Below are 21,013 nucleotides of genomic sequence, written 5' to 3' on the forward strand. Positions count from 1 at the left end.
CTAGGATGATTTGGCACCATATTTGTCTCTTGCTACTCTCCGACTTACACTTTGTGCTCTGACAATGCTCACCTACTTTCAGACTCACAAATATGAAATTCTGCATCTTATTTCCATGGTCTGCTCATGGAAACTCCCCCTGTCAGCAAAGCTCTCCTTTGTCAACTTGTAAACTAATGTTTACCCTTTAAGAGTCAGCTCAGATATCACCTGTTCCAAGACGCCTTCTCTGATTCCTTCCCAATCCCCTCCAACTTAGTCTGGGTCAGGTATTCCTTCTGTGTTCCCATCACCCTGTTCTTACCACATTTTACTCTAATGATTTGTTTGTGTGTTTATCTCATTGTTTGTGATTTCATATAGGTCTTCATCTTTGTATCCCCAGCACCTAACACAGTGACTAGAATTTAATAGGAATATAGAGTTTGTGGAAAGAATGTAAAATATCTCAATGATTGCAGGAGGCTATTCCTCTGACATTTCGACTCAGGGATGTACTGGCCACATTACAGTATATCCCCAAAATGGTTTAGAGTGTCCTGAATGTCATGTTTTGGCATTGCAAATGTGACATTATTACTATTCTTTATTTCTTGCTTTAGTATCTCAGTGTCTAACTGATTGCCTAGAAAATCTAATAGCTGCTGTTGATAACCCTTAATTTCTTAGTGAAGAAATTTATATTTTTAATTATATTTTTATACATTGAAGGATATTATAAATGAATAATCTTTGTGTTAACATTATCTTTACTGACTTGCTGAAAACTTTATTCCATGTTATTGTTATGGTTAGTACCAAGTGACTGATGAAGAAAATCATCCTCCATGACAGAGAAGAATGTAAATGTATTTAAAAAAAACTTAAAGGAAAATAAGATGTTTCTATTTAAGAATAAATTTCTATATCTCTAGTACCATAGGTTTGGATATTATAGCCACAAGGTAGTTTGAGACCTCAGGGAAGGGAGAATCTTAAGAAGGCAATGGGTTGGGCCGTATCTAGAACCAACTTGGCCGTGGGAGCCCTGATCAGAGTTTAGAATTAAGTCCGAAATACAGGCCTTACTTTATCTGGGTTGCTAGGATGAGGTAGGTAATAAGTGAAGTGATGTGTGGGGAGGCTAGTAGGATTTTCTGGAGAGTGGCAAAACTCAATCAAGAGTAAGAGGCCAGGTGCAGTGGCTCATGCCTGTAATCCCAGCACTCTGGGAGGCTGCAGTGGGTGGATCACTTGAGGCCAGGAGTTTGAAACCAGCCTGGCCAACATGGCGAAACCCTATCTCTACTAAAAATACAAAAATTAGCCAGGCCTGGTGGTATGCACCAGTTGTCCCAGCTACTCAGGAGGCTGAGGCAGGAGAATTGCTTGAACCTGGGAGGCGGAGGTTTCAGTGAGCTGAGATCATGCCACTGCACTCCTGCCTGGGCGACAGAGGGAGTCTCTGTCTCAAAAAAAAATAGAAGAGTAAGTGAAGCTTCTGCACTTTCCTCTCTATGCTTCTGTTTCCCTTTTTTGCATTCCTCTATTGGAGAGCAAAGCACGTGATACTGAAATCATTCCTATACTTCTGTCTTCTCCCTGAAGTTATGAAACCTTGTAGACACAGATTTTGCTATAATCACTTTATGTTCCCAGAATCTGCTATATAATAAATGTTTATTGAGTGAACAGGTAAAGGGAAGGGAGGTGGGGATTGAGGTTATTTGTGTTCTGTAGAGGGAGTCGGGGGCATGGTATGGTGTCACTGAGATTTTAACACGGCAAACGGATTTGTCTAATTTGAAATTGTATTCTAACCCCTAAGTGAGAGGTGGGTGAAGACAAAGTGACTGCATCTAGTGAGGATGGCTAGTAAGGTGTAGGCAGGTTTTAGAGGCTTGAAGGTAGAATTTAAAGACCTAGTATAGGGGACACATGCAGGTATAGGCAGCTTGAAGCTTAATAGACATGTGATGAAAGGCCTTTACCCAGGCATGAAAGGGCAGCAAAATTCCCATCAGACTGAATATATTGGTGGAAACAGGGTCTCCTCCTTATGTTTTGCCAGGATCAGCTAGAATCAGCTCCAGATGGGCTTGTGGCCAAGCCTGCAGGCCTCAGTACTTACTGCTGAGTAGAGCTGGAGACAGCAAGAACACTTAACTTTCAGGAAATGAACATCTTGTGTCATTGTGTGTGTGTGTTTCTGCATTTGAGCCATCTAAGCAAGATTGTCCCACTGTCACTTTGGCTGTGTTGATGATAAATTTGATCTCAGACAGTGATCAAAATGGACTGATCAGCCTTGCAGGCTGATTTGCTTTTTGTGTACAGCTGGGTTTTAAGATAGTCATGGTATTACATGTAGCCTTGAGTACAGTTTTCTAATGGTAGGCTGTGAGAATGGATCATCTTATTTAGAAAAGGTCTTCTCTCCAAAGAGCTGTGACTTGGCTTAGTGAAAACTTCAAGGTTGATTCTTGCTGGTGTTTCTGTTGAGCAGGTGAGGCTTTATTTGAAGCAGATTACCCTGGATCCAAATATTGCTTCTCTCCCTTACTAACTGTGTATTTTTGGCAAGTTACTTAACCTTTCAGAGCTTTATAAGGTAGGGGTAACAGTGACTACCAGCAGGGTTGCTTGAATATCACTGCTGATGCCACGTGGTTCCTAGTATCAGGGCTGACACATGGTGGAAACTCACCGTGGCAAACTCACCATGGAAACTCAGTGGCAGTTTTGTCAGGAAAGTACTAAGGTCCTTTCTGATAAACAGGAAATGAACGCATTTCCAGAAGTTGTTCTCCTGCTGATTTTACTAAGAAAGGATGATAAATGGCTGAGCGTTTGCTATTAGCACTGCACACCTAACTTCAAAACATAACTTGTGGAACAGATAGGAGATAACTACTCATTATTTTTTCTTTCACCTTTAGTAACAGCAGATAGTTTCTGAGATACATGCTACATTTTTACCAACATTGCATAAGCCACTCAATGAGATCATCTTCCATGCAAGAATATTTAAAGCTGGTTATAGCTTCGGGACATTTTTTCATTCTTGCATAAACCATAGTTTTCAATTATTTCAGCATGACTATGCATATTGTGGAGCTACATAGAAGTACTGGATGATTTCATTGTATCACACATCATTTGTTTTTGGAGAGGCTTTTTAGGGGGTGATACAAGAGATTTAAGGCATACTCTTGGTTTATTGGAAAATATGCTTTTTTATCTGCCTTCCTTTAGGAAGTCTTTAAAACTCACAAATTATGAATAGATTCAAAATTATTACATCTCTTTGTAACTACTTTACTTACAGATAAACTGTAATATTTTTAACTTCTTGGTAGAAAAAAAGAGATCCTGGACTTTTAAATTTAAAATATGTTTCAAGTTTTACTGTTACTAGCCAAGAGTTATAGGTATTATCTGAAGAAGTATATTCAATGTAGGGTATTTTTATCTTTAAAAAGTAAGTTTTATTAATATAGATCTTTTTTAGCAAATGGTGAAAATCTATTTAAGGTTGATAAAAAAATCTTAGTGTATATTTTTCTCACATTTTAATATAACTGTTGGTTTTTCTGTATGCTTCTGTAATCCTGACACTACAAGTGGTAAAATGTATAATGAGTATATGCAAGGGAGACTTTCTGATTGTTGCCTTGGGCAGCATTAGTTAATGATATTCATTCAGATAGTGCCTGGTACAAATGGAGCATATTAAGAGGCTTAAATTAGGTCAAATTGAATAATTAAATTTATGCCTTTACTTAAAAACAGCTTAATCAGCTGAGAGTGCTGAAGTCTGAAAAAAGGTTTAATTAAATATTAATAGGGAGTTAATTTTTCAACTTTATCTTCATTTACAATGATTGTGTATGTTTTTTCCTCCTTTGTTACCTTTTATAGATACTTGGAGATGAAGTTCAACCTTTTTCACTTGATGAAGAATTTGATTATGACAATGTGACGCTAACCTCCAAGTTTAGTCCTACAGAGATAGAGAACATCAAAGAGCTATGCAAGCAGCAGAAGAGAAAGGACACCAGCCCAGACTTAGAGAAATCCTGTGACTGATTCACAGAGGCATTTTGTGTGTGTGTGCTTATTTTAATTTTGTTCTTATTCTAGCAACATTAGAATAAAAGATAAACCTACTGTAATTCCCTTTGTGGAAATTTACATGTGTGCACTCATTTATCAGAGTTACCTGTTATTAGGGATATAGAGCAACAAGGCCAAGGAGATTGCTGCCCTTACAGAATTCTCTCTCGCCATGTCATTGTTGCATCTTGTGGCTGGTTGGAGGAGATGGGAGTGGGAAATGGGAACAGGAATCAGCATCTATGGAAGGATCCATTTTGATGAAAGCATTGCACTAAGTGATGTGGGGTGCTGTATTAAAGGTCAGAAACATGATCCCACTTTCTTGAGAGTAAAGAACAATTGCAGACGAAAACACATTGTAGCATATTAGAGAAAAATTGCCAATATGAGTAGGTCTGGGTCCTAGCTGTCCAGAGATAGTGCTATCAATGTGAGTGTTGTTGAGAGATTAGGCTTCTGGAATTGATTGGGAAAGGCTTTACTTAAAAAAGCCATCTGAGAATTGATGATATGTCACATATTAAATTCTTGCATTTCATTATTACCATTAAACCATGTGTGATAACGGTTACAAAATACAAGGAAGATCTCTATCTCCAGAAGCTTAAAATACAACTTGAGAAGGCAAAACAACTAGAGAATATAAAAACACATGATGAAGTGCTAATTATGTAGCATACCCATACATGCATTAAGGCAAGGAGAAAAGAGGGATGAAGGCCCAGAGGAAGGGGAGTAATATGTTTCAATTAATTTTTATTATTGAAGGAATTAGTAACAAATTGAATGTACTTAACTGATTTTCTTTTCTCTTTCTTTTAAGTACACTTTGTTTTTCAGAGCAGTTTTATGTTCACAGAAAAATTGAGGAAGACAGCATCGTTTTCATGCACCCCCTGCGTCTCCCCAACTTAGACTCCCTTACTATCAATATTCCACACCAGAGTTGTTTTTTTTGTTGTTTTATTTTTCGCGATTAGTTTTCTTTTTGTGTGTGTGTGCGTGGTAAGAACTTCACATGAGCTCTACTCTCTTAAATGTTTAAGTGTACAATACAGTCTTGTTACCTATATGCACAGTGTTGTGCAGCAGATCTCTGGAATGTATTCATGTATAACTGAAACTATACTCACGGAACAGCAACTCTCCTTTTCCCCCTTCCCCGAAACCCTGGCAACCTCCATCCTACTTTCTGCTTCTATGAGTTTGACTTTATAGATAGCTCATATAAGTGGACATGGGGTATTTGTCCTTCTGTGATTGACTTATTTCACTTAGCATAATGCCCTTCAGGTTTGCCCATGTTGTCGCATATAGCAGGATTTCCTTCTTTTTTTAAGGCTGAGTAGTATTCCATTTTATGTATACACTACATTTTCTTTATCCATCCATCAATGAACATTTAGGTTGTTTCCATATCTTGGCTATTGTGAATAATGCTGCAGGCCTGTGCTTGTATGCACGTACTTGTGCTTGTGTGTGTATGAGGAATTGTGTGTGTGTGTTTTGAGTGTGTATATGTATTCATAAAAACACCATTTATATTTTTTACAAAAGAATGCTCTTGATTTCATGTTGCCCTAGAGTCAAGTGTCTGCCACATTTATTTTTACTTATTCAACAAACTTTCATAAAGCTCCATTTGTGTGTTCAAGCTTTATGCTAGGCAGTGGGGAGGATACAGGCAAGTTAGACATGGTCCAATTAAGTAGGGAAGAGAGATGTATACACAAATAATTACAAGCTATATTGTCCAATATAATAGCCACTAGCTGCATTCTAGTATACTAGAGTACTTGAAATATAGTGACTGAGAAAGTTTCAGCTGTTATTTAATTTTTATTTCAATTTAAAATAGAAAACTGATATTTGATTCAGTTATTAGAAAACTTTCAAGTACATTTAGAACAATTTGGGTATGTGAATCTACTTTTGCAATTATACATTTTATGAAATGTAAATGCAGATCAGTTATTTTGGAAAACAGCTTAGTGTATTAGGGTTCTCTAGAGGGACAGAACTAATAAGATACATACATATATATATATATATGAAGGGAAGCTTATTAGGAGAATTGACTCTTACAATCACAAGGTGAAGTCTCACAATAGACCGTCTGCAAGCTGAGGAGCAAGGAAGCCAGTCAGAGTCCCAGTACCTCAAAAGTAGGGAAGCCGGCAGTACAGCCTTCAGTCTGTGGCTGAAGGCCTGAGAGCCCTTGGCAAATCACTAGTGTAAGTCCAAGAGTCCAAAAGCTGAAGAACTTGGAGTCCAGTGTTTGAGGGCAGGAAGCACCCAGCACAGGAGAAAGATGAAGGCCAGATGACTCAGCAAGTCTGCTCTTCCATCTCCTGCCTGCTTTACTCTAGCCACGCTGGCAGCTGATTAGATGGTGCCCATCTAGATTGAGGATGGGTCTGTCTCTCCCAGTTCACTGACTCAAATGTGAATCTCCTTTGGCAACACCCTCACAGACACACCCAGGAATGATACTTTGCATCCTTCAATCAGGTTGACAATATTAACCATCACAGCTTAGTGTCTGAATTTAAAATATGCTGCAAGTATAAAATATGTATTGGATTTCAAAGAATTAGTAGTGAAAAAATGTGACTTTCTTGTTATATTTTTTGTATTAGTATATGTTGAAATGGTCCTATTTTTGATTAAATAGTTAAAATATATTATTAAAATCCACCAATTTCTCTTTACCTTTTTCGTGAGACTACTAGGAAATTTGAAATTACACATGTGGCATGCATATTTATATTTGACAGCACTTTAGTCGACGATAATCTTAGTTGTGAGACTGGTGTATACCAAGAGCTACTGGGACAAAACATTTTGGAGTTTTTAAATTATGCTTTGGAGAACTAGGGACTCCTCACAGAGAAACTGATGTTTAAGCTTGGCTGTAAAGAATTAGTAGGAGTTTTTGAGGCAGAAAAGGGGGAAAAATATTACGGTCCAAGGGAATAATGCACAGAGGTGTAATGGAGTGTGACAAACTATTGCTTGGTTAAAGTAAAACCATAGTTTTCTAGTGTATGGGATAAACGGGATAACTGCAGGAGAGGAAGTTGGAAATGTAGGCTGGGGCCAGATTCTGCAGGCCTCGTGTGCTGTAGACTTTATTCTCTAGTTGATAGGGAGCTATTTAATGTGTTCATGCAGAGGAATAACACGATCAAAAATGTATTTCAGAAAGAACTTCAGTGTGAATGTGAGAGGTAAAATGAATATAGGTCAATCAGGGAGACAAGTTCGAAGGATAGTCTGTGTGGGTAAAAGTGGAGGGCATAGATTGGATGAGGTTTGGGAGCAGAAGCAGCGAGGATTTTTGACTAGTGCATTGTGGAAATGAGAGAGCAATTGGGTTAAGACAAGATTTTAGTGTGCAATCTATGTACTCTTTGACTTGAGATAACCTTGTTATATAATTGTTCACAGGAGTGGATACTCTTTTGGCTCTCTTTATATAGCCTTTTGGTAGTTTCAATAAAACAGACTTTACTTTTTTTTAAGAGACAGAAGTTCTGTCACTCAGGCTGGCGTGCCGTGGCACAATCATAGCAGCCTCGAACTCCTGACCCCAAGCAATCTTCCCACCTCAGCCTGCTGAATAGCTAGGACTACAGGTGTGAGCCACCATGTCTGGCTATTTTTTAAAACATTTTTTTTTCCCACAGAGACAGGGTTTCACTATGTTTCCCAGGCTGGTCTCTAACTCCTGGCCTCAAGTGATCCTCCTGTTTTGGCCTCCCAAAGTGCTGGGATTACAAGCGTGAACCACTGCACCTGGCCAAGACTTCATCATTTTTACAACATCTCCATTTTATGGACTTAAATAGTTTTATAATAGAAGAAACAAAACCACCTTTTTAAGTGTTTACAAAGAACTACATTTCAGTGAAGTGTTTCATTACTCAACTAGGCAGAGAAGATGGCAGGTGGAACATTTCTATCTGTAGGGTTGGTATACTATGTCTTGGCTTCATTCCTCTTGACAATTTTTGATCCCTGAATTATTTGAGGGGAAATTGTGTATTATGGTGAAAGTGACAGTGGAAAATGAGTCCCTTAAAGTCTTTGAATGAAATTGTTTTGTCTCCATCGTACCATTACCCTTGCCCTAACTAGCAAATAACTTCTTCATGACCACCTTTCAGTCTTAGCAATCCCTTAAATTGATGGAAATGGTATGTTTTACACTGGTTGGCAAACCCTAACCAAGTAATCCTGCACTTGTAAGGATGGAAAATGTTTACCTGGATTAGGCTGTGGCAACAAAAATAAGATTAATAAAGAGTAGAATATAAGGAGAAGCATCTGGGTGTATACACCAAAATGGGAGGGAAGAACATGAAAATTTTAAAAGTACCTTTAAATAATGTGACCATTGCAACACGAACTAAATCGAAGTAGAGTAAATATCACTTCAAGCCTTTGGCACCAGTCCTGGCTTGTTCAGCATGGTGACACACTGAGAGATCTTACTACTTTCAGGATCCATCTTGTGTGGCATAGCACAAGAAGAAGAAGAAAAATTCTGCTCCAATTTTGAATTTCCTTGACTCCCTTTGTCAAGAATTCTCTTTTATATTCCTCCAAACACATACAACTATATTCTCATTTTGTTTATTTATTTATTTAGACACAAATCTCCCTCTGTCACCCAGATTAGAGTGCAGTGGCGTGATTATAACTCACTGTAGCCTCGAACTTCTGGCCTCAAGCGATCCTCCCACTTCAGGCTCCTGAGTAGGTGGTACCACAGGTTCATGCCACCATATCGAGCTAATTTTTAATTTTTTTATGGAGACGGGGTCTCACTATGTTGCCCAGACTGGTCTCGAACTCCTGGGCTCAAGTGATCCTCCCACCTTGGCCCCCCCAGAGCACTGGGATTATAGGTGTGAGCTACTGCTCCTGGACAGTATCCTCTTTTTTTAAAAGTTCTTTTAAAAAAGAACTTTTCCCTGTGTGTTAAGTGACTGTGGTTGAATTAACATACGAAAAAGTTAAGGGAAAACATTTTCATTTCATTTGCTTGCTTCTTGGAAGTTGATGGTAAGTGAACACAGTAGCATGTGAAATGACGTGAAAGAGACCATCTTACTGAGAATTTTCTAGAAAGATATTTCTCCATATGTAAAAAAGCAATCCATCCTCCTCACCATGGCTTACCCAGCTTTATGTAATATGGCCCTTACGTGACTCTCCAATCTCATCTAGCACCATCTTCCTCATTTTTTACTGTGTTCTGGCCAGTTCGTATTATTTTTTGTTTGTTTTTCAAACACTCTGCCTTTTTTCCACCTTAGGGCTTTCATTCTTGTTTTTCCTTCTCATTGGTCTTCCCTGGTATTCATTTGGCTGGATCCTTGTTACTATTCAGGCCTTAGGTGAAATATATCTTCCCAGAATCTCTCTCTGACAGCCCTATTTAATCTTTTTCCCACAAGCCTCCATCCCTATCACTGTGCACCCTTGTTTTGTTTATTATCTGACTCTCCCTTTAGAACATGAGCTACAAGAAGGCATGAACCCAGTCTGCCTTTACATCGCAGCTGCCCCAACCCCTGAAAAGGCCCTGCAGTAAAGTAGGGGTTCAATAAATATTTACTAAATGAATCAAACCTAAAAATATAAGCTTAGCAGCTTGAAGAACTTGGAGGTCCATTTCATCAGTTCAATTTGGTTAGATGTATATTGAGCACTTTTTGTATTCAAGGCATACCTAAGTGTTTTACTTCCTAGACTGATAAAAATCTGATGGCCAGTGCAAATTTGGGAAGCCTGGCCTGTTCTACAGAACTGTTCCATGTTCAACAAGTTTCTTTCTTTTATTCATCAGAATCCCGTAGAGAATTGAGAGAAAGTTCGTTCTCATGGGAACTTTATCTACTCCTCAATTGCTCTTTTGAAACTTTGTTATGACGTCTTAAATTGAAAATCCTATTCAGGAGCAATTCATGTGATGTAATACTGCTATTAATGCAGGCATTATTAAGAAATTATTTTTAGGCAGCTAGAAAGGGTGAAAATTCTCAGTGGAATTTTTTTTTTTTTAATAAAAAGCGATCCCCAAAACATTTCTTTTCTAACAAAAAGTGTCTTGAAAAACCAGACCTACAAGCATTGATATGCCAATGCCAGCAGCTAAAAGCCAGGTCCACCCAATATGGCATCTCCCACCCTCTTTTCCTTGTTACCATGTGTGCCAGGTGTCATGGCAGCCTCCAGATAAAACCACGTGTACTGGCATCATGGCCGCCACCAGATGGAGGCTGCATTTGTATAATAAAAGATAGGGTGGGAGGGCCAGTCTTTTCACGGGCTAAGTAAATGGCACACCTGGTCAACCCAATCCCCTGAGGCTATGTAAATCAGTCACCGCCCCCTCAACTTTCTGTACAAACCAATTGCAGTCCGCCACAAACGAGGCCCTCTTCCACCTGCTTTCTCAACACGAGGAAGCATTTTCTCTCTCTTTTCTTTTTCTATTAAACTTGCCGCTCCTGAACCCAATCCTCATGTGTGTCTGTGTCCTGAATTCTTTCTTGACTGAGACCAAGAGCCAGGGTATATACCCCAGACAATGAAGCTGTTTCATTTTGGGTTCTTGCCCAGAATCTGGATCAGAACAGAAGATAGACACATTGGAGTGGTGAGTATGGAATGAACCTCAAATCCATCCTTTAATCTCAAGGCTCTCTTCCAGCTATCCTGTTGCTAAATTTTCCTTTCTTTTCTATCCGCGGTTGCTACGTCTATTCTCTGTGTATGTGATGTGTGGAAATTTTTACAGTTCAGGGAAACAGGTCTGTTAGAAAAGATTGGCAAACGTGGCAGGCAGTAACTTAGTAAGCATCTCTCTCTACCATTTATCTGGTGAGCACATGGTATTTCTAAGCCAAAAAGCGCCTCCTAGTGGAAATAGAAATCGTCTTCATGAGGCATGTTGCGGGTCCTTCTTTGCCTTACAGTGCACCTTCCTTTTGCGCCACCAGAAATCAGGCTCTAAGCCCCCTCTGTGAACAGGAAAGTTCTGCCTTCAGCAGTTAGGAGTAAAATGTCCTCCATAGCCAAATTTTAGTTCTGATGCTGTCCCAACAGCAGGAAAACGGCCATTCAGTCCCTACATTCTTTTAAGAAACTTAGTCTGTTTCCAATTAGAACAGTACTTAATTAATAAGAGGATTTTAGTTTCAGAGGTTAACGGGAACCGTTTTTCTAAGAGTAAATGCTTTAGCTTGGGCCATAATAGCAGAATATAGGGTTCAATCTAGCATACCCCCTATTAAAGGGGCCTTGCCCAATTACTTAGTTTTTCTTGAGATTCATTTTTTTTAGGGAGGCACACAGGTCACACAGGTCTAGGAAGTCAAAGGGAAATCATAGGCAGAGGACTACAGCTGCTTGGAGGAGCACAACTAGGCCCAAATCTTAGTTCCTCTGGTGCTGTGGCTTGGAGGGTCATGCCTGCAATCATGGGTGGCACATTTAACATGGTGCCAGAACTTGGGAACCAAAAAGAGAAAACAGTTGTGGGGATGCTCCCACTGTCTTCCCCTCCATCCTGGGTCACAAAGAAAGGAAGGAGACTAAAAGGACGCTTTTATTCTTGCTTCTCTTTCTAGATGGGTACTATCTTCAGCCTGCACTCCCCTGAAGTGCATTCTGAGGTGCTGGGGGCATCTTTCACCCTGAGACTTTAAAGAAAAAGCAGCTCATTTTCTTTTGCATAAGGGCATGGCCTTTTTACTAGACCTTTGCAAGCATTGCAAAATCAACCCAGCTCTTTTAGCAATCATATCAGGCAGGCCCAAAGAGAATAATTCCCCGAAATTAGAGAAGCAAGTTCCAGGGGAACCATCTGAGGATCCCTCTTATTTGGGACCCCTTCAAGTTCCCTTCTCATTATAGGACCTTAGACAAATAAAAGGAAACTTAGGCCAGTTTTCTGACGACCCTGTTAAGTATATAGAAACCTTCCACAATTTAACTCAGGTCTATGGTGTTTTTCCTTCTTTCACAGTTTAAAATGGATCTTTTATAATGTTCTTCCAACCTGGGAAATGTTAATTTTCCAAACCTTAAAATGCTTGGCTTAGAGTTGAGCTGGGGGGAAGGGAATCCAGAAGCCTGACATTCTGGAAAAAGAGTAAAAATTTACCAGTCGAGGCTGAGCGCAGTGGCTCACGCCTGTAATCCCAGCACTTTGGGAGGCCGAGTCGGGTGGATCACGAGGTCAGGAGTTTGAGACCAGCCTGACTAACATGGTGAAACCCCGTCTGTACTAAAAATACAAAAATTAGCTGGGTGTGGTGGCAGGCACCTGTAATCCCAGCTACTCAGGAGGCTGAGGCAGGAGTATCGCTTTAACCTGGGAGGCAGACGTTGCAGTGAGCCGAGATCGCACCATTGCGCTCCAGCCTTGGCGACGGAGCGAGACTCTGTCTCCAAAAAAAAAAAAAAAAAATTTACCAGTCGAGCTTTTGGCTTCCCTCTCCCTGTGCAAACTGGTAAAAAAGATCATAAAAATAATGACAAAGGATTTGTGAGATTGATCTTAAGCTGTAGCCAATCTGGTGTGCTTTGTGTGTCTTTCTGTATGGTTCTGTCAAAAGAAAGACTATCTTAGGTTAGGATGCAGGCCCAGGACCCCATAAGGCTGCTGTTCATTGCCAGCTCAACAAAATAGTAACAAACTTGGCTACAGGCCTCCATCTTGTTTCAAGTCCTTCGGAACATGACCTGTAACCACGTAGGAATTCTTTGTTTTAGCCTCTGCCATTTTAAATGGTGGCTGTCTTCTTGTGCTAAGTCAGTTCCTGGGTGAAGGCCACAAAATCCGATAAGCCACTTTATTGATTTGGGTGGTGCCAGGTCAAGGGTAGGGCTTACAAAATATCTTAAGCACTGATCTTGAGAGCAGCTGACGGAGGATGGGAGTTTTGTAGCCTCCAGCTGCTTGGCTCCTGGGCCATGGTTTTTAATCTTGTGGCTAGTTTCTTGGTCTGGTCCCCAGGCAAGAAGGAAGTATATATGATGAAGTGGCTGTTATCATCTTTGTTTTAGACTATAAACTGTAAATCAGGCTCCTCCCAAAATTGGTTCGGCCCACGCCCAGGGATGCGCAAGGACGACTTAGGGGCTGGAAACAAAATGGAGTTGGTTGGGTTGAATCTCTTTCAGTGTCTCAGTGACAATTTTGCAATGATGGTTTCAAAAATTGCCTGTCACCCACTTTGAAGATATCTTGTACACCTGTGGTTAATCATAACCTAATTAAGGTTTGTTGGTTTCACCTGTGAGGTTACTTTTTGTAAAGTTCAAAAGCTGAAAAATCTTAACTGCTTGGCGTGGCTAAAGTAGAGTAACAAGGGATTTAAAAGGATTTTCTTAAACAGCACTCAGCTTAATTAAAAGTGGATATTCAAGTTACAGGTATATTTAAAAGGCCTTTATGGTTTTCGCTTCTTGGATCTTGTTTTTCTGGAAAAAGGTTTTTTTCTTCTCAGTCTACTGAATTATTTTTCTCCATTTTTTGTCTTGCCACACTTAATGCATACATGAGAGGCCCTAAGATAACTTCTGGTAGCATGGGACTCCGTGGGAAAACAGAGGAGGTGCCACAGACATTGTTTTGGGAAAAAAACCTCTGTTTTCCTCATGAAACCCCAGGAATTAAAAGCAGATACTTCCCTCTCAAAATCAAAGGCTCTGTTCTGTTTTGCCTTGTGTTATCTGGCCATTTTGAGTTTTGGGGGTATCAAATTACTTCACATTAGGAGAGAGCTTTGGTGTGTAATAATTAAGTAAGAAATACACTCTTTAAAAGATGGCTCTCCCTCCTTTTGGGGATCCAAAATCCAGCATAAAAAGGCATCCTTAATTTTCCAGATCTGTCTTTACCTGTAGCTGTGCTTGCTTATTAGTCCCTAAAGATGCATGCCATCCCGGCCCTGTTCCTCCAAGGGCTCCACCCTGAAGCCAGTAATCCAGTTATGAAAGCGTCAAATAAAAATCTTACAAGTGCTGAATCTTCTGTCTGTTTCGCTGTGTATGTGTTTTGTGTGATGTCTATAAAAAGAGCTCCAATTAATTGGCTTAAAGAAAAAATAAGCACTTAAATATTTTTTAGTTCGTGTGACTTTAATATTTAAGCTGGTACATAACTAAAATCACTTACTGGCTGGGTGCGGTGGCTCATGCCTGTAATTCCAGCACTTGGGAGGCCTAGGTAGGTGGATTGCTTGAGGTCAGGAGTTCGAGACCAGCCTGGCCAACATGGTGAAACCCTGTCTCTACTAAAATACAAAAATTAGCTGGGCATGGTGGCGGGTGCTTGTGATCCCAGCTAGTAGGGAGGCTGAAGCAGGAGAATTGCTTGAACCCAGGAGGTGGAGGTTGCAGTGAGTTGAGATCGTGCCACTGCGCTCCAGCCTGGGCAACAGAGCAAGACTCTGTCTCAAGAAACACAACAACAATTAAAAACACTTACTAACCAGGCTTTTCACCAAAAATAAAAGTTGCTAAGAGTTAAGAGTGCAACATGTATTTGAGATCATTAAACAGTTTTATATTCAAGGCATATAAAAACAGTGAAATGTGTTTTTTAGTAAAAGATTATAAGAAAGCATGGAAATGCAAATTTTGCCCAGGAATAAGGGATTATCTTACATTTAATAAGATAAAGCTAAATGTTTAAGTAAGTTGTGGAAAGATTGTAAAAATTAATCTTGCAAAAATGTGTAAACCTAACTAAATTCAAAAGCATATTACGTGGTCTTTTCATAAATTGAGCATTGAAATAAAAGCACAACAAGGGTGTCTTAAGACACTAATCTGCCCGTTAGTAAAAGAGGTTATAAAGGGCTTGTAAAGATTTCACCTCATGGTCAAATTGGTTAAGATTAGGTGGAATCATCTATAAGCTTCCATTTAAAGAAATTGGGATTGATATCAGTAAATTAATGCAAGGGTAAAATTTTGCTTAAACAGGATTTTCATGTAATAATAAAGGATAATAAAAATTTTTGCTTTTTGAGTCATCGTTTTGGCAAAATAAATAATTTATGGCAATTTGGAATTCTATTTCATAACATCAAGTGTTTTAAACCTCTAACATTTAACAGGCACCCAAAAATCAACCTTTAAGTTTCAAAATTGTCTTTCCTGATGCCTGGCTTTCTGGATGGTTCAGAGGGCCCCTGAAACATTCAGAAAAGAGGTGAACAGGATTATTTGACATGTTTTGTCACATGAAATTGCCAAAACGATGTCCAATCTTCTTTAAGTTATATTTTGATGAATAATACTAACATATGTTCCAAAATTGTATGGGATTTCTAAAATTTTAATGTCTAAATATATGCTATCAATAGTAATTAAGGGTAAAGTATAAGCCATGGAGATAACTAAATTTCTTTGTCAGTCATTTTTTTTTTTTTTTTTTTTGAGATGGAGTCTCACACTGTTGCCTAGGCTGGAGTGCAGTGTCGTGATCTCAGCTCACTACAAGCTCCACTTCCCGTGTTCATGCCATTCTCCTGTCTCAGCCTCCTGAGTAGCTGAGACTACCGGCACCCACCACCTTGCCTGGCTAATTTTTTGTATTTTTAGTAGAGACAGGGTTTCACCATGTTAGCCAGGATGGTCTCGATCTCCTGACCTCGTGATCAGCCTGCCTTGGCCTCCCAAAGTGCTGGGATTACAGGCATAAGCCACCATGCCCAGCCTGGCAGTCATGTTTTTAACTGTAACTATCCTGGAAATTTTGTCATTCAAAGACCATTTTGTCTTGCTTTGTTCCTTCTTAAAAGATAGGTTATAATCAAGCTATAAAACTTGAACAGGTGTTCTCAAATGTGAGTTTTTAATAGCCTTGAAGATTGTAACATTGGAATAGAGAAAGAATGTGTGGGACTCATGAAGAACTGAAATGTTCACGAATGTCAAGCAATACAAGAGTTAACTAAATGGACTGCACTCAGAAAGTTAAAGCAACCTTTTTGACTTTTACTTGGAATGTTGCTGATCCTTGTTTTGTTTTTCAGAGTTAAGAAAACTTATTTTAAACTATTTATGGCCTTTAATAATTGAGTAAGGCATACTCCTGCAAACAAAATTTGGAGCATGTTTGTTTCTGTCTGCCTGGTTCCTCTAGAAGCTGGAAACTGCCTGTGAGTACTCTTAACTTATGGAAATATAGTTGTTTGCATCAGTGCAATAAGAATCCATTTTTCTTTTTCAACAGGACACAACTGGAAAAGCTAGTTATTTTACCAAGGCTTTGACCGAAAGGGTATGCTTCCCTTTAAGAGTCTATCTTTACTTCCAGTGCCGATAAAAGCCTCTTGGGGAGAACTGGCCTCATCCCTTGTCTACACAGTCCCCGCACAGGGTTCCTAATCTGTGGTCAGTAAAGAATGTCACTTTCTAACAGGTCCAGGAGCTCCAAGTTTATCTTGGGACTCACAGGATAAAAACTCATGGCTGGGCTTGGCTTTAAGAGGTCTTATCTGAGATTCCTTTTGAAACAGAGTGCCATCAAAGCCAATCCAAAAGGCTTACATAGAAATAATTATTCTTACTGTACTTTATGCAAAGAATCAGGCCAAATATAAAACTAAAGTTTATTCTACAAACAACACAATACTAGCATAATTTGCTTTTGCCAAAAATGGGGACTAGAGAGAGAAACTATGCTCTAAAGCTTATCATTATGCTCCAAAGCTTATCATACATTTGTCATTAAATCATAGTCTCATTAATTGTTTTTCAGCTTTTTGCCTACATTTTAGACTAACCCTGCTTATTCCTGTGAATCAAGTGGTGATCTCCTGCAGCTTGGAAGAAACAAAAAGGCATAGGTAATGTGAAAATCTAGATCAATATGCTAGTTCTGGGCAATTATCCTGTAAATTCTGCCAGGTAATGAGAGTGAATAGGGTGCCCATAACTCAGAGGTTTCTTTGTTTAGGGAAATAGAACCAAGGAACTTTATAGATCCCCAAAGGGAAATTCTATATCTTAGCAAGTAAAAATTTAGATGGAAATTATCTACTTACACCACACTTGCAGGAATTGCTCTACTCACTCTACTATTTGTAGTAGAGCTATACACAGTAGCACTGTTTTTTGTTTTGTTTTGTTTTGTTTTTTTGAGGCTCAGTTTCGCTCTTGTTGCCCAGGCTGGAGTGCAATGGCGTGATCTCGGCTCACTGCAACCTCCATCTCCCGGGTTGAAGCGATTCTCTCCTGCCACAGCCTCCCTGGTAGCTGGGATTACAGGCATGCGCCATCACACCCGGCTACTTTTTTATTTTTAGTAGAGACGGGGTTTTCCCATGTTGGTCAGGCTGGTCTCGAACTCCCAACCTCAGGTGATCCGCCTACCTCGGCCTCCTAAAGTGCTGGGATTACAGGCGTGAGCCACCACGCCTGGCTGGTAGCACCTTTTAATTGAAATATTGGATGGAGAGTTTCCATTGCTGCAATATTTTTTGCTTAATTATTATCCTTATAGCAGGGATAATAGCTGCCAACAAAAGGGAAGCATGAAAGTTTTACTATCACTGAGTTTGCTAGAACTTCTTATTTTTGGTAATATGTCACATCCTGGTTATGCAAAGGTTATAAAGGAAAGAGATTTTCTGTGGAAGTCATGAAAGGATTGATAATTGCAGGAAAAATGTAGCCAAGGTTAACACTAAAGTTATTCTAGCCACCCAATCCAATGCCACTTTTCCTAAAAGGAATGTTACTTTTATATGAATGTTTCTGATTATGTACAGCGACATCTAGTGGAGGCAAACTGGTATTACAATCCATTGGTGTAACTAACAGGTATCAAACTCTACTGTCATAGTTATGGTCTATAGGCCCTCCATTAACAGTGGTAATCTCGATACTCATATTCTAATCCTATATTTTAAACCTCCTTGTAAAATTTATCTCTTTTCACCTAGAAGCAATCAAACCCCAAATGGTGCTGCAGACAGAGCCACACATGGACACACCATTCTTCTGAGAACACTTAGATTGACCTCAAGAGGAGGCCCAACCACTGTGCCCCAACAAGATGCCCCTTTTTAGCAGGAAGTAGCCAGAAAGAATCGTCATCCAACACCCCCTAACGGCAGTTAAGTTTATGTCTGTAGAGGGGGGAAATAATACAGGGGTTATTAAGAAATTATTTTTAGAGGTTCCAAGATGGCTGAATAGGAACAGCTACAGTCTACAGCTCCCAGCGTGAGCGACACAGAAAATGGGTGATTTCTGCATTTCCAGCTGAGGTATTGGGTTCATCTCACTGGGGCTTGTCGGACAGTGGGTGCAGCCCACAGAGTGTGAGCTGAAGCAGGGTGGGACATTGCCTCACCCAGGAAGTGCAAAGGGTTGGGGAATTCCCTTTCCTAGCCAAGGGAAGCCATGACAGACAGTACCTGGAAAATTGGGACACTTCCACCTTAATACTGGGCTTTTCCAATGGTCTTAGCAGATGGCATACCAGGAGGTTATATCCCATGCGTGGCTCGGAGGGTCCCACGTCCATGGAGCCTCCCCCACTGCAAGCACAGCTAACAGAGATCGAACTGCAAGGTGGAAGTGAGGTGGGGGGAGGGGCATCCACCATTGCTGAGGCTTGAGTAAGTAAACAAAGCCGCTGGGAAGCTTGAACTGGGTGGAGCCCACTGCAGCTCAAGGAGGCCTGGTGTGCCTCTGTAGACTCCACCTCTGGGGGCAGGGCATAGCTGAACAAAAGGCAGCAGAAACTTCTGCAGACTTAAATGTCCCTGTCTGACAGCTTTGAAGAGAGTAGTGGTTCTCCCAGCATGGAGTTTGATATCTGAGAACGGACAGACCGCCTCCTCAAGTTGGTCCCTGACCCTTGAGTAGCCTAACTGGGAAACACCTCCCAGTAGGGGGCCGACTGACACCTCATACAGCCAGGTGCCCCTCTGAGATGAAGCTTCCAGAGGAACGATCAGGCAGCAACATTTGCCGTTCTGCAATATTTACTGTTCTGCCACCTCCACTGGTGATACCCAGGCAAAACTGGACTTCCAGCAAATTCCAACAGACCTGCAGCTGAGGGTTCTGACTGTTAGAAGGAAAACTAATAAACAGAAAGGACATCCACACCAAAACCCCATCTGTACGTCACGATCATCAAAGACCAAAGGTAGATAAAAACTCAAAGATGGGGAGAAACCAGAGCAGAAAAGCGGAAAATTCTAAAAATCAGAGAGTCTCTCTCTCCTCCTCCAAAGGAATGCAGCTCCTCGCCAGCAACAGAACAAAGTTGGATAGAGAATGACTTTGACGAGTTAAGAGAAGAAGGCTTCAGATAATCGGTAATAACAAACTTCTCCAAGCTAAAGAAGGGTGTTCAAACCCATCGTTAAGAAGCTAAAAACCTTGAAAAAAGATTAGACGAATGGCTAACTAGAATAAACAGCGTAGAGAAGGCCTTAAATGACCTGATGGAGCTAAAAACCATGGCACGAGAACTACATGACACATGCACAAGCTTCAGTAGCTGATTCAATCAAGTGGAAGAAAGGGTATCAGTGACTGAAGATCAAATGAATGAAATGAAGTGAGAAGAGAAGTTTAGAGAAAAAAGAGTAAAAAGAAATGAACAAAGCCTTGAAGAAATATGGGACTATGTCAAAAGACCAAATCTACGTCTGATTGGTGTACCTGAAAATGACGGGGAGAATGGAACCAAGCTGGAAAACACTCTTCAGGATATTATCCAGGAGAACTTCCCCAGCCTAGCAAGGCAGGCCAACATTCAAATTCAGGACATACAGAAAACGCCACAAAGATACTCCTCAAGAAGAGCAACTCCAAGACATATAATTGTCAGATTCACCAAAGTTGAAATGAAGGAAAAAATGTTAGGGGCAGCCAGAGAGAAAGGTGGGGTTACCCACAAAGGGAAGCCCATCAGACTAACAGCGGATCTTTCAGCAGAAACTATACAAGCCAGAAGAGAGTGGGGGCCAATATTCAACATTCTTAAAGAAAAGAATTTTCAACCCAGAATTTCATATCCAGCCAAACTAAGCTTCATAAGTCAAGGAGAAATACAATCCTTTACAGACAAGCAAATGCTGACAGATTTTGTCACCAACAGGCCTGCCTTACAAGAGCTAATGAAGGAAGCACTCAACATGGAAAGGAACAACTGGTACCAGCCACTGCAAAAACATGCCAAATTGTAAAGACCATTGATTCTAGGAAGAAACTGCATCAACTAATGAGCAAAATAACCAGCTAACATCATAATGACAGGATCAAATTCACACATAACAATATTAACCTTACATGTAAATGGGTTAAATGCTCCAATTAAAAGACACAGACTGGCAAATTGGATAAAGAATCAAGACCCATCAGTGTGCTGTATTCAGGAGACCCATCTCACGTGAAGAGACACACATAGGCTTAAACTAAAGGGATGGAGGAAGATCTACCAAGCAAATGGAAAACAAAAAAGAGCAGGGGTTGCAATCCTAGTCTCTGATAAAACAGACTTTAAACCAACAAAGATCAAAAGAGACAAAGAAGGCCATTACATAATGGTAAAGGGATCAATTCAACAAGAAGAGCTAACTATCCTAAATATATATGCACCCATTACAGGAGCACCCAGATTCATAAAGCAAGTCCTTAGAGACCTACAAAGAGACTTAGACTCCCACACAATAATAATGGGAGACTTTAACACCCCCACTGTCAACATTAGACAGATCAACGAGACAGAAGGTTAACAAGGATATCCAGGACTTGAACTCAGCTCTACACCAAGCGGACCCAATGGACATCTACAGAACTCTCCACCACAAATCAACAGAATATACATTCTTTTCAGCACCACATCGTACTTTTTCCA

General features: G+C 40.2%; 1 protein-coding gene and 1 long non-coding RNA gene across 8 annotated transcripts in view; both read left to right on the forward strand.

Moving 5' to 3' along the window:
• The window catches only part of IFTAP (intraflagellar transport associated protein), a 63,016-nt gene extending 58,862 nt beyond the window's left edge, over nt 1-4,154 (forward strand). For all 7 annotated transcript variants that reach the window (XM_008955825.4, XM_003830351.5, XM_057299143.2 and 4 more), the window contains one exon: nt 3,901-4,154. In XM_008955825.4, the coding sequence (XP_008954073.1) occupies nt 3,901-4,068 (168 nt within the window). In that variant the 3' untranslated portion in view covers nt 4,069-4,154. The remainder of the gene's footprint in view (nt 1-3,900) is intronic.
• A 12,142-nt stretch (nt 4,155-16,296) lies between these two features.
• On the forward strand, nt 16,297-20,668 carry LOC129393357 (uncharacterized). Its single transcript, XR_010113349.1, has 2 exons — nt 16,297-16,979; nt 18,078-20,668. It is a non-coding gene; the product is annotated as an uncharacterized LOC129393357 (long non-coding RNA).
• Nucleotides 20,669-21,013: the final 345 nt, after the last annotated feature.

Source organism: Pan paniscus, chromosome 9 (genome assembly GCF_029289425.2).
Source record: "Pan paniscus chromosome 9, NHGRI_mPanPan1-v2.0_pri, whole genome shotgun sequence".
NCBI classification, from domain to species: Eukaryota; Metazoa; Chordata; class Mammalia; order Primates; family Hominidae; genus Pan; species Pan paniscus.